The 15,000-nt window shown below is 34.1% G+C and overlaps 1 protein-coding gene across 1 annotated transcript in view; it reads right to left on the reverse strand.

Annotated features, from left to right (window-relative positions):
• The window catches only part of LOC144966945 (alpha-(1,3)-fucosyltransferase C-like), a 22,154-nt gene that overhangs the window by 1,016 nt on the left and 6,138 nt on the right, over window positions 1-15,000 (reverse strand). Inside the window, exons 5-8 of the mRNA XM_078903640.1 lie at window positions 12,728-12,888; window positions 10,251-10,458; window positions 5,806-5,965; window positions 2,877-2,959 (exon numbers count right to left, since the gene is read on the reverse strand). Coding sequence (XP_078759766.1) covers window positions 2,877-2,959; window positions 5,806-5,965; window positions 10,251-10,458; window positions 12,728-12,888 — 612 coding nt within the window. The remainder of the gene's footprint in view (window positions 1-2,876; window positions 2,960-5,805; window positions 5,966-10,250; window positions 10,459-12,727; window positions 12,889-15,000) is intronic.

Here is a 15,000-nt window from a genome sequence, read left to right on the forward strand (position 1 = left end):
TTTTCTTGTCTATTGTTTAGTAGTTAATGATAATAGTAATAATAATAATAATAATAATAATAATAATAATAATAATAATAATAATAATAATAATAATAATAATAATAATAATAATAATAATAATAATAATAATAATAATAATAATAATAATAATAAATGTTTATTGTCCTAAAAAAGTGTCAATTTGTCATTTGGTTACACATTTATAACAATACAATATTGACATAGACACACTCACACAGATGCACACTAGCATCATCAACAACGGGCATTGTTTCACCCAAAGAAGCTGAATTGATGATAAATGTAAATTTAAGCTCCAGTATAATTAATTGTGCTATGATATATTATCTCCATCTTGCTCTTTACCTTACCTTTTCAAACTTCATGACAGAATTTGCATGGTATGGTCACATGACTAGTATTCTTTCATTAGAGGTTCGTTCAGTATGGAAATAAATTGTATCGTCTCTCTCAAATAAACTATACTTTTGTAAAATGACAGATACCAACGTGAAGTAAGATTGATTTGTATTAATATAATAGATTACACACACACACACACACACACACACACACACACTGAGACATGCACATATTCACAATAATAAGAAACACACAAAAATGAAATGATTCTATCTATAAAAATAAACACACCTTTGAAATCGAAATGAAATAGATACATATTATGGGATTAACAATGTGATGCTAATAATAATAATAATAATAATAATAATAATAATAATAATAATAATAATAATAATAATAATAATAATAATAATAATAATAATAATAATAATAATAATAATAATAATAATAATAATAATAATAATAATAATAATAATAATAATAATAATAATAATAAATAATAATAATAAAATAATAATAATAATAATAATAATAATAATAATAATAATAATAATAATAATAATAATAATAATAATAATAATAATAATAATAATAATAATAATAATAATAAATCTTTTTTGTCCACAAATATGGCAATTTGTCATTTAGTTACACTTGTTATAACGTTAAATCATAAAAATAACATTGAACAGATATTTCAGTCCTACTTATTCTCTCTCTCTCTCTCTCTCTCTCTCTCTCTCTCTCTCTCTCTCTCTCTCTCTCTCTCTCTCTCTTTCTTTCTTTCTTTTTTTATTAAATACTAAACGCCATAAATACATAATAACAACTGAGAGTATTTTTAGAGTAATTCGTTTCATATCAAAATTATTACCATAGAAATCTATTACTACGATCCGACGGTCAATAATAAATTACCACTGTTAACCCAAGATATATTAATGTCAGGCAGAGGAAGAAATGTTTTTAATATCTGAAAAAGTGTGTGCCAAGCAATGGCAGAAGAATACAAAAAAAAAAAATTAATAGTTCCAAAACGCTTCTCAATAAAAAAAAAAGGCTGATTTTTGTCATGTATTTTTCTTTCTTGCTTTGCCTGATCGTAGCCATCGTTAAGTTATAGCCCGACACTGAAACCCAAAAAGACTGGCATTTTGAGGTCATAATTTTTTTTTGCACTGCATCGTGAGTTGTTAGTAGAGCTCATGGAAACAAGTGGTCCCATTGGTTGAACTATTGAATACAACTCAAGATTTGTTTTCTTTTGTGGCGAAAGACTGGCATTTTGGCGTCATTATTTGGTTTTTGCACCGCCTTGTGAGTTGTCGTTGGAAACAAGTGGTCCCATTGGTTGAACTATTGATGCAACTCACGATTTGTTTTCTTTTATGGCCAAAGACTGACGTCATCTTTTGGTCAATGTCAGGCTATAGATAGTATGCCCTTGGCTAAGAAGCTCATAACATTGCCATCCGGAAGTATAACGGACCAACACACAAAATGTGTGTATCCTTGAACGTTTATAGTCGGGTTAATACAGTTAAGTGAGCATTACTCATAAACGCGGATGGCAAAAAACAATAACAAAGACCTGAGTTACGTCATCTTCGAACTATCTATAAGTTAACGATGGCTACGGTCGGGCACTGTTTCACATCTTTATCTCACACAAGTGTCTGATCTATCAATTTGATACTTTCAAATAGAAATATTTTGATACTGATCACATTGTTTCCCTTTTTGCATCTATGAACGATGACACTTTGTTTACCTTTGCCATTCAGCTTAATGACACCTTCAAATGTGCGGCTATGTGGTCTAGTGGTATGACACTCGCTTTCGGATCGGAAGGTCCAGGGTTCGAGCCTCGCGCTCGGCGCATAATTGAGTCCTTGGAAAAGGCTCTTTACTCACATTCTCTCACCGTACTCAGGTGTAAAATGAGTACCTGGCCGTTAACAGCGTTGTCTGTGTCCGAAAATTTGTAATATCGCCTTACAGGCGTCATGTCCCGTCCTACACGTTAAATGTTGCTGCTAGCCAGGGACCCTTGTAAAGCGCTTTGAGCACATTTAGTGGATTTTGCGCTATATAAAAGCTCAATTATTTTTCTTATTATTTTATTTATTTCAATGTTCCCGGGTTCGATCAAGAGTCACCAGGCCATTATGATAAATAAGAAGCAAATCAATTGGATTCAGTAGTCTGATGTCACGTAGCCCAGCAACGGCGGCCATCGTGGTTCTAAACAAAGTAAATCAGTACTTTTTATTCTTCATGCTAACTAGAATTTTTCATATGCCTTGTGATCAGAATGTGTAAAAGTCAAAACATGATCAGATTTAAAATGTTGTCTTTTTCCCTCTGGATACGCTTTTATGCTCGTCGGAGAAATATTTCATAAGGGCGTCCGCCATTGTTCCGATAGTTTCGAGCCAGTTACTAAGTTACCATGCGTCATTACGAGGGAAGTGACGTCATGACTGTTGAAGCGTATTCTCACCCACCTGGACTTCTTCCTCAACATCCTCAGATATCTCTCCTTGTCCTTGCCCAAGTCAACCAGGTACTGTGCTAACTTTTCTGGAGACTAAGAGGTGAAGAAAACAATATGTATTAGTAAGCATTGCATTGGCCAAGAGTAAAGTTTCAAAAATGCATTCCCTAATCACATCCCACGACCTATCACTTACCACAAAAACACGTCTGGCAAAATGCTACATTTGGTCAACACTACTTTATGGATGTGACACATGGTCTCTGACAAAGACCTAGAAAAGAAACTCAGTGCATTTGAGATGTGGACCTATAGAAGAATTGCAAGTGTATCCTGGAAAGAAAAGAAAACAAATCATCAAGTACTCCAAACTTTAGGAATAACATCAACAACGATCATTTCAACTATTAGAAAGAGGATAACCCGATATCTTGGCCACATCCGAAGGCACGACTCACTGCAGAAGACCATTGCAGAGGGAAGTATAGAAGGCAAGCTTGGTCGAGGACGAAGAAGGACAAGCTGGCTTGGAAATGTCGCAGCGTACGTAGGAAGCCCCATAAACCAATGTGCGAAACTCGCAGATGAGAGAGAGAGAGAGAGCTGGCGAACCGTGATCTCCAACGTCGTGTCCGACATGGAACATCGGTAAAGGTAAAGGTAATTAGTAAGCTACTCAGAATAAAATGGATGGATAGAATAAAAAAATGAAGAAGTATGGAAAAGAACACAGCAGAAACCAGTGGGAGAGGAAATAGGAAGAAGACGATGGAGGTGGATTGGACACACGCTTAGAAAGAATGACTCCACTATAACAAAGAAAGTATTGGACTGGAACCCTCAGGGGCAGAAGATCAAGGGGAAGGCCACGAGGAACATGGAGAAGAATTAAAGAAGCTGATATACAGAGAAGTGGTAAGACATGGAATGATATAAAAAAAAGTTAGCTCAGGATAGAGAAGGATGGAAACTGTTTGTCTGTGGCCTATACCCTGACCCATAGTGAAAAAGGCAATGATGATGATGATCAAACAAGTGTATCTATATTCCTTCATGCCTAGGCGGCGGGATCTTATGATGCCGTGGCGGAAAGGCGTAATTAAATTTTTTTTTAAAAATAATGGTAGGTTGATGATCAATTTTATGGTCACTTGCATTTTTTTAATAAATAAAAAAAAGAAATAAACTTCCCTTTATTCATCCAATAGGAGAAATATGTCTCTAGAGTCTATTCCAAAGGAAGACTGGAATAATTCAGGCGTCAGCCGCAGTACAGCGCCGCAAATTGAGCTAGGGCGAGGTGACTTGCTCAAGGCCACACAGAGAGCGGCAGGGCGATTGAACTCGGTACCTTTTGGGTACGAAGCAAAGACCGTACCACTGAGCCACGCTGTCCTCTTTGAGATGCCTTTAACAAACGTCTGTCTGATGTCAGGTTATGTCAAGTCAAATAGGCCATGTAATAGTTAAATAGTTCCAATACTGTTTCGTAAAGCTGCTTTCATTTTATATTGTTTTCATCCTCACATTTAGGAGACGTCGTGGAGCCTAAAAAATGAGCTTTATATAGCGCAATATCCACTAAATGTGCTCAAAGCTCTTTACAAGGGGTCCCTGGTCAACAGCAACATTTAACATGTAGGACGGGACATGACCCCTGTTAGGCGATATTACAATTTTTCGGACAAAGACAACGCTGTTAACGGCCAGGTACGCATTTTACACGTGAGTACGGTGAGAGAATGTGAGTAAAGAGTCTTTTCCAAGGACTCAACTATGCACCGAGCGCGAGGCTCGAACCCAGGACATTCCGATCCGAATGCGAGTGTCATACAACTAGACCACATAGGCGCACACCTATCACCCCAACCATCCCAATTTTAATAACGGCAATATAGTCTAGTGCATACACCCCGAGATTCGAAAGCAAAAGTTAAAGATATCCATGTAATGTGCCTTAATGTGAGGAATATTGTAGAAATGCTTCTGCGAAAAAAACTAAATGAATTCGTCGTTTTGATTATTTAAAAAACTAGAGATTGTATATAGCGCAATATCCACTCATTTTTCTCAAAGCGCTTTACAAAGGGTCCCTGACCAACAGCAACAATTACGCGAAGAACAAGACATGACGCCTGTTAGGCGATATTACAATTTTTCGGACAGAGACAACGCTGTTGACAACCAGGTACGCATTTTACACCTGAGTACGGTGAGATAATGTGAATAAAGAGTCTTTTCCAAGGGCACAACTATTCGCCGCGCGCGAGGCTCGAAACCAGGACCTTCCGATCCGAAAGCGAGTGTCATACCACAAGACCACATTGCCGCACAAGAGTTAAGACTTATGCATCTAACTATTGAGGTAACAAAGATACCGTTTTTAAAGACTCCATATTACCTAAATAAAAGATTTAATCGAATCTTATGAAAGGAATATAAGTTTGCATACAAATCAATATCCACTCAATGCTTATTCATACGTCCTAATCAGAGATGCATCAAGCATGTTTAGCAATGTTTATAATAATAATAGTAATAATAATAATAATAATAATATAATAATAATAATAATAATAATAATAATAATAATAATAATAATAATAATGATGATAATAAATGTACATTTATATAGCGCTTATGCCGAAGCTTCGAAGCGCTTCACATTGACCATCAGTAAAAAACATTACACACTGCAGATTCGGACATACGAACAGAATCTCACACGCATCCAATTACACACACACTCACACACAAACACTCACACACACACACACACATCCATATACACACTGTACATAAATATATTACTTACACATACACACATGTACCCATATATATACATATATATATATATATATATATATATATATATATATATATATATTATATATATGTGTGTGTGTGTGTGTGTATGTATGTATTTATCTATCTCTTACATCAAAATCAGCTGCATTGATAAAGACTCCTGAAGGGAAATGTTTTCTGTAGTCAATACCCCCTCTCACCACTGGTATGACATTAATGTTCTTGAAGATCTTGAAAAACTTCTCCGTGACGTAATCCTCACATAACGCATTTTCGAACGAGAGGTAAAACCTGCGGAATTCACAAAGTTGAATTTTTATGATCATGAATCATTTTATATCAAAATCTTGGGCATTTAGATGACATGTTCATGGAAATTCAGCATTGTTATAAGGGATTAAATATGGTAATAATAATAATAATAATAATAATAATAATAATAATAATAATAATAATAATAATAATAATAATAATAATAATAATAAATAATAATAATAATAATAATAATAATGATATAATAATAATAATAATAATAATAATAATAATAATAATAATAATAATAATAATAATAATAATAATAATAATAATACACATTTATAATAGACTCATTCTGTAAAACACAAGCTGCACTAATTACATATAAATGATATAATTTAAGGTTATTTAATATATTACATGGAAAATGTAGTCTATAATCGATGTATATTTAATCTCAATAATATACATTTTTTATTAATAAATATTTTAGAATTAAAGGGTTTCTAGTCATCTGATGTCGATTCTATGTGAAAACACAACGTTGGATGTTACTTGCCTTTGTGCAACTGTCTATAGTGTTCATCTAAATCTTGTACTTGTCGTGCAATCATATGTTGTCTTTATATTGGGTTTTCTTTTTTTTCTTTAAAATTAATTTTAAGCTTTATATAGAGATAATATAATTGTCAAAGCCTTAAAGGGATCCTCGTCAACGCAATTAACATGAGACGGAATGAGCTGTAGGCGATTATTAGATTTTTCGGAACTAAGACATACGTGTGTACGCAGGTTACTCGTTTATCCTTGTGCACGTGTTGTATTGTAGTTCCAGATAACTATGGACTCGATTGTACCTAGGCTTCATAACTATGTCTCACTAGAAATAGTGATTCATATTGATCATTGTACCTGCCTGCCTAGCACATGGTGGAATAGGGCATTGTTTCTTGATTTCAATAAAATTTGTTCAGGACATCAGAATGACTTTGATTTATTTTGTAAAGTCCCTTTTTGTGTGTTACAAAGCCTGGAAAAAATATGCTATCTACACAAGGGAGACAACCTTTGTCACTCGCCTATTTTGGTTATAAAGTTTTGTAAAATTCGAACATGCACATATTATACGTGACCTATTAATACAACGGTGTTGCTGAAGTTATAGTCGTTTTTTTCTTCTTGAGCATTGCCAAAATGATGTAAAAAAATAACAAAATAGTAATCATTCAATAATATATAAAATTAATAAAATAAAATGAATATATTAATTAATATATATAATACAATTATTAATAACCGTTGTTGCCTTAAGCATTACTTTACCATTGTATTCTTTTTTTTATGCATCCACTTTTGGGCCAATACAAAAATAAGTGATGTGTCAGCTTGTCAACGGGTGTTTGGAATGAGGCCCATCCATCAGTAAGGGGAAGTAACAATGAAATATATAACCTTTCAGTGTTGGGCGCGATAGGTTATCTCCTCTGAATCAATAATTGGGGCACGATGAGAAAAAAAAACGATGAGTTTGCTTTTGTTTGTTTTGTTTTTGTTTTGTTTTTTTGTTTTTTTTTTTTGTTTTTTTTGTTTTTTTTTTTTTGTTAGTGGTTTTTTTTTGTTTTTTTTTTGTTTGTTTTGTTTTGTTTTTTTTTTTTTGTTTTTTTTTTGTCTTTGTTGTTTTGTTTGTTTGTTTGTTTGTTTTTTTTTTGTTGTTTTTTTTTTTTTTGTTTTTTTATTTATTTTTTTATTGGGGGGGGGGGTGGTTCGCTGTTCAAAATCTATCACGGACCGATTGGATGGGGCTTTCTTGTCTCGCCAACCCAGATCTATTATTTTACATTAAGAACTGAAATGTTATACAATTTCAAAGAGGAAGTATTGAATTTGGTTTATGGACAATTTTTCCGGGATGGGTTTGTTATAAGGTTGAAAACTGAAAGGGAATTCCAAATCTGGGTTGATGATCGGACAAAAATATCACGTCACGTGATGGGATTTTAGACCATTCTGGCTTGAGCAATGGAATTTTTACTGATGTTTCAATAATGTAGTCCCATGTCTATACTTAAAATCGTTTGTAATAATAATAATGATGATGATGATAATAATAATAATAATAATAATAATAATAATAATAATAATAATAATAATAATAATAATAATAATAATGCTGAAAACGTATATAGCGCTATAACTCCGAGACACTAAGCGCTTAAATTACCAATAACTTTGGCTGACATACTATTCAAAGAAGCATTATGTATGACACATCCGATTACTAAGATGAAAACTGAAGGAACTCATCACAAAAATAACACTCAAAGTGAGAAAGGCCTATCTGCTTGTCAAAGACATTTTTACTAAAGACGAAACAGATGTTTTGTATATGTCATAATTTTGTCCGCTTTGTGAACAGCTCAAACATAGTTTTAAAACACAATTGTGATTGAAGTCTATAGTCCTTAGTTACCGTGTCACTTTGTAAGTTTAGACACAATGGGGACAAAAATAGATCGGTCAACATTCTATCATATGAATGATTAAGGAACGATTGAGTTATTTTTGTACATGAATGACCAAAACACTGCGAGCACAGTTTTAACTCTCTCCTTTTTTCAGTATTTTCTTAAAACGACAGGTTTACCTAGCAGAAAAATTGATTTTTTGAACGCAAACAAGCTCTCTACAAAACATCTTAATGTTCTTATTAATAAAACAAAGATCATTGTGATGTACAAAATAAATCTGAATAAGAAAAAATGTATTTTGTGTCGTAACGAATGTGAAGATTTTACTGTAGATGGTAAGGAGAGGGTTAAGCAATTTTGTTCCCAACGCAGATACTAGTTCTGTAAAAATCGCGCTAAATATTGGACTACAAGCCCTTTAAATAACAATTAGAAAACTTCAAGGACCGCTTTAAAGAAAAAGCCATTCACGAAACAAAGGTTAACTCCGATATTCTAGGACATCACAAGTCATTCATTCAAGATCATTTTTTCAACACTGCGGACGAAGGCAATGCAAGCTGTCTAATAGAAACGACGTCGCTTATAATAATAATAATAAAAGTAAGAAAAAAAAAAAAAAAAAAAAAAAAAAAAAAAAAAAAAAATAAAAAGAAGAAATAAGAAAAAAAATAAAATAAGAGAAAGAAGAAGAAGAAGAAGAAGAAGAAAGAAGACAATAAATCTTTATTGTCCAAATAGGCAATTATTGTTAGGTCACAGCTCTTGTAATAGGGGGAAAAAGTAATTAAAATAGTAGTAATAACGATGATAATGATATGATTTTATCAAATTTAGTCCCAAATCTATTACATCAACAGGTCAAAACCAAAATCTTTAAAAAATAGTAATAGGTTTTGAAAAATTAGTGATTTTTATTTTTTGTCGTGAACTGTAAGTCAAAACCTGAAAAATCCTGAGAATATCTATGATTTGTCCCGATATTGAAGTGGTGATCTGGTGAGCTTTAAACAAATATAGCAATTACAATCCGAGGTAATCACCATACCATGCTCTCGGCGTGCTCCGTCTCTTTAAAATATTTTTGTTTCCTGACAATAATGTAATAACGTACAATACGCGGAGCTTGATAAAGTCTGGACTAATTTCTTGATATTTTATACCAGTCCTACCTTCGACTTTAACCCTATCCGTACCACCCATAGTAAAATCGTCACATTCGTTACGATGCAGCCAACATTTTTAAAAATTCTGATTTCATTTTGTTATAGTTATAGCTATAAAATAAAACCCGACACTGTGTTGCAGAGCTCATTTTTCTGAACAAAATATAGAATATACTCGTTGCTATTCTGTTTGACAAATCTATTTTTTGTGTTGGTTGAGTGTGAAGTTTAGGGTAAAATTCTGAACAAAGCTGGTAAGGAGAGAGTTAACATTGATATCAGACAAAACTTAGAAATAATTGCTGAATGCCTTCTTTACTGGCAACCGAACTTTCGAGAGTCTTATCGCCATTTCGAAATCTGAGACTTAACTATTTAGGTTGGGTTGCGAATGAAAGCGTGGCCTACGTAATGTTATGGCCTGATACTGACCAAAAAATGACGTCAAAATGCCAGTCTTTTGCCACAAAAGAAAACAAATCGTGAGTTGTATTCAATAGTTCAACCAATGAAATAACTTGTTTCCATGAGCTCTACTAACAACAAATCACTAGGCGGTGTAAAAAAAAACAACAACAAATAATGACGTCAAAATGCCAGTCCTTTTGGATTTCAGTGTCAGGCTATAACATAAACAATGGCTACGGTCAAAGACAGTAGATACCTCTACAGCACAGAGACACTTACTTGTACTTCTCCGACAGCATTGGGAGGCAGGCAGTGGTGTCATCTTTCCGGTGATTGAAGTTGCCACAGCTAATGTTGCTGCACAGCCCAAAGATGTCTATCTTGGTGACTGCCTTCATCTTCTCTACGTATTCCTCTCTCTTACCAAATGTTTGACAGTGACTCACAAACCAAGCGATCAGCCCGACTTTCGAATTATAAATACCGTCTGTTTTGAACAGAATGTCATTGGAGAATATATTAATAATTGATACACATAAACCTGATTTCAATTCCTTATATTGATTTTTAACCTTTTTCCAACTAAAATGATTAATAAATTGTATTTCACTAGCATCTTTTCGAGAAAAGACCAAGGTTACTTTTCAGCATAAACCTTGTTTCAATTCTATATTGATTTTTAAGTGCCCTTTTTTAACTAAAACGATAAATAAAATATATTTCTCTAGGATCTTTTCGAGAAAAGACCAAGGTTATGTTTCAGCTAAAATAGATTCCAACTAGGGGGTTCTAACTTGGAACTGAAGAGGACAGAGTTATTGTATCGGATGGTTTATACTACAAATACCGCAATTTACTATATATATGAGTTATAAATAATAATGTGAAGTTGATTGTAAGCTTCAATTTAATTACAAAAACAGATCAAATGAACGTTTCGGGTTTCCCTTTCATCAACAAAACAGAAGAATGAATGAAACACCACAGATCTGTGGTGTTTCATTCATTCTGTTTTGTTGATAAAGGGGAAACCCGAAACGTTCATTTGATCTGTTTATGTTATTAAATTGAAACTTACAATCAAATTCACATTATTATTTATTTCTTCGAGCTTCGAGCAGCAACATTTACATTATATCTATGAGTACATTATATTCCTATTGTTGGTTACATACACATGTGCTTTGACGTTATATTGCATCGGGTCTAGTTTGACAACATGTATATTTCTATACTGATATGTTAAATAATACTATGACTGTAATATTTGATTTGTAGGCAAAAATGAGCTTTATATAGCGCAATATCCACTAAATGTGCTCAAAGCGCTTTACAAGGGATCCCTGGACAACAGCAACACATAACATGTAGGAGGGACACGACGCCTGTTTATCGAGTTAGTAATCTTTTTGAATTGCCACCAATGAGTGCCTTCCCTGTCCTCCGTGGTATTCATGTGATTACCAGCCTATTTTATTACACAGTTCATACCCGACTCACGACTAAGAAACTCGGTTACCCGCGGGTAAATGTAAGGAGAAGAACCGTGTATAAAATAGCCTCTCTTTCATTTACAAATAGACTAAAGCTGGAGCTCAACGAGGCAACGGTTAAATGAAATGCAGGCCCACCTTTGTGGAAGACCTGCAACTTGAATGATGAGTGGTTTTCGAGGCTAACACTGACTGTAGATACAGTCATTTTGGATTGCGGCCGCACGGTCACCACATACGCGCACATACCGTTGTACTTCCAGCAAAGACTGTTCTGTGATTATTGTTGGCATTGGCAGCCTGTCGACCTCAGCATCTACAGGACCCGAGAGCATGACGAGAAGTGACGACTTTGAACCTCAATTTTCTCGGCGGGAGGACAGCAATCGAAGATCTTGGAGTGTTGGTGGATGCCGTCCTCCATTCCATTGGCAGAGATATCGTCCAAAAAAGGATTGGTGAAGTGAACCCTGACTGGTCAACAAAAGTAGGTGAATGAATCTCCGTGTGGTCCTTCTTCTTCACAGCATTTGTTCAACGATGAAGTCGATGTCTAACGTAAAAACCACTAATACTCTTCAACAGTCGCAACGTCACTTCCTTCCTAATGACGCATGGTAACTTAGTAACACTGGCTCTAAACTATCGGAACAATGGCGGACGCCCGTATGAAATATTTCTCCGGCGAGCATAAAAGCGTATCCAGAGGAAGAAAAATCATAAATTTGATCATGTTTTGACTTTTACACATTCTGATCACAAGGCATATGAAAAGTTCTAGCCAGATTGAAGAATAAAAAGTAATAATTTTCTTTGTTTAGAACCACGATGACTGGCCTTGCTGAATCCAATTATGCCCTGTCTATTTCATGTGGTGCATAACCTGGAGTATTTCCCGATTAAAAACGTTATCATCTTTGTTCTTTCTGGAGTATTTTCGGCTATAGGTAATGTTTTGTTTCTTTGTGATCTCTGGAGTATGCCCTGCTATGACGTTTATATCATGTTTATTATTTCTGTCGCTATAGGGAATGAGATTAGCGGAAGAGTGGCGTCCCTTGATTGGAAGTCACGAGTGGAAAAGTTATTAGAGAGAGAGAACGTCATGTTGGTTGTGCAGCATGAGACACTTCACTGAAAGCGAGGACGAGAGAGACTCATGCGCAAAACCTTTTTGGCGTTCTTTCTGTAAGGTGACGTTCAATCAAGGGACGCTACTGTTCCGCTAATCTCATTCCCTATTGTAGAGCAATTATATCTCACCGTAATCCAATGAAGGTTGTGGTCTATTCCTTAATTTTCCAAAAGTCCACTTTATATCAGAATTCAGGCGATACGTACATGTAGCGTTGAATTGCGATCTCATTGCAGGACTATCTAGGTTGTAGTTCTTGCTTGCTGGATCTGATGTAAACATGACCCATCTTTATGGATTAAAAAGTAAAATCATTATATTTGATGTTTATTTTGATTTTAATTAGCTACGTATTTTCATCAATTAGTTCATGACAGTGTATAAATATGTGCTAATATAACGATGAATGATGTGTAACATTATGATAATTTCCATTCAGGATTAATAAAGTATATCTTATCTTAACTTATCTTAACTTATCTTATCTTCTCTTAAAATCAAATAAATTTACGATGATATCCTTAAAAGAAATGAAAGTAAAATTCTTTTCCTGTTTTGGATAGGAAAATAATTTAAAATGTTCAGTCTCTTAACCCTCTCCTTACCACCTATTGGAAAATCGTCACATTTGTTACGATACAACCGTCACTTTTCTAATCCAGATTTCATTTCATTTTGCTGTAGCTATAATAACTTGACATTCTGTAATAGAGTTCATATTGTCGAACAATATTGTGTATAGAATGTGCTTGTTGCTTTTCTGTTTGAGTACGAAAATGTTTTTTGTGTTGGGTGGATGTGAAATTTTGGCGAAAATTCTGAAATGGCTGGTAAGGAGAGGGTTAATGAGTGTGTCGGGTTATATTAAGAAGAAGAAAATTATCTATTTGATCATTCTATTTGAGTTGTATTTAACCGCTGGGACAATGCATGTAAGAATGTGACTTTTTTTCTCAATGCGGTATTATACCAACATGAATCTGACGTTTTAAATTTATTTTAATTCTTAAAAGTATCAAATTCAAATTAAGATAATGCGAAAATCATAAAATAGTACTTTAAAAAGTTAAAATAGTAGATTTACATGAACACTAAAATTTTAATATTCTAACCGTTTTTTTTTTTTTTTTTGTTTTTTTTTTTATTGCTTTTGGTTCTGTAAATCGTAAAAATTGCCAAATCCCTCGCGGATTCCCGGGCAGTTCAGACGATAGAGAATACAGGACTAGAGGGGACAACAGGGGGAAAACGTCATCAAAAGTGGCTTGTGAGAGGTCGAGCGCCGCCATTTTCTTTTATATGAAACCAGGGACGCTGTGCGATTTAATCTCTATATGAATGTCTTTGACTGAGCTCGATTAACTTTGATTTGTGGACGGAACATAGAAAAAAAGGCCAGGTTTATGATGATAAACCAAATTAGACATATTAAACTACACTTTTACTTGTAGTAGTCTGTGGTTCAGATTGAAGATTCAAAGATAGCTCACCCGACATAATGAAATGCTGGTTTATGACAGTGGGTAACAACATATGACACATAGGAGTTATTCATGCATTATCTGGAATGCTTATAACTATGAAGAAGTTGGACCCATTCTTATGTAGGGTGTCCAGATTTAGTCCTTTATCAGTCTGGTAAAAGACTTACTAGTCTAGTCTTAACACTCTCCTTACCACCTACAGCAAAATCGTCACATTTTTACGATTAAATATACATTTTTTCTTATTCAGATTTATTTTGTACATCAAAATGGTCTTTGTTTGATTAATAAGAACATAAAGTTGTTTTGTAGAGAGCTTGATTGAGTTTAAAGAATAAATTCGCCTGCTGGGTAAGCCTGCCATTTTGGGAAAATACTGAAAATGATCGGTAAGGAGAGAGTTAAGCCTATGCAAAAAAAAAGTGACTAAAACATCGGTTCGTATTTTTTTAGGTTCTCCTCACAAAAATGCTTTTCTTTCGACGATTTGTACTTTTCTTTCAATTTAGTAAAGCAAGGACAATACGCTTCAACAGTTGTAACGTCACTTCCCTCGTAATGATGCATGGTATCTTAGTAACTGGATCAAAACTATCGGAACAATGGCGGACGCCCTTATGAAATATTTCTCCGACGAGCATAAAAGTGTAAAAAGAAAACATTATAAATCTGATCATGTTTTGACTTTTACACATTCTGATCACAAGACATATAAAAAGTTCTATCCAGTATGAAAAATGAAAAGTACCAATTTTCTTTGTTTAGAACAACGATGGCCGCTGTTGCTGAGCGACGTGACATCAGACTATTGAATCCAATTTTTGCCTCTGTCATTCGTAACCGACGTATTTAAAGATCAACTCGCATTCATCCACACACATCCTTGCAAGAAATGTTGACAATGCTTCATACCCGTG

This window comes from Berghia stephanieae, chromosome 3 (assembly GCF_034508935.2).
Source record: "Berghia stephanieae isolate SIO BIC M18660-M18661 chromosome 3, UCSD_Bste_1.3, whole genome shotgun sequence".
Taxonomy (NCBI): Eukaryota; Metazoa; Mollusca; class Gastropoda; order Nudibranchia; family Aeolidiidae; genus Berghia; species Berghia stephanieae.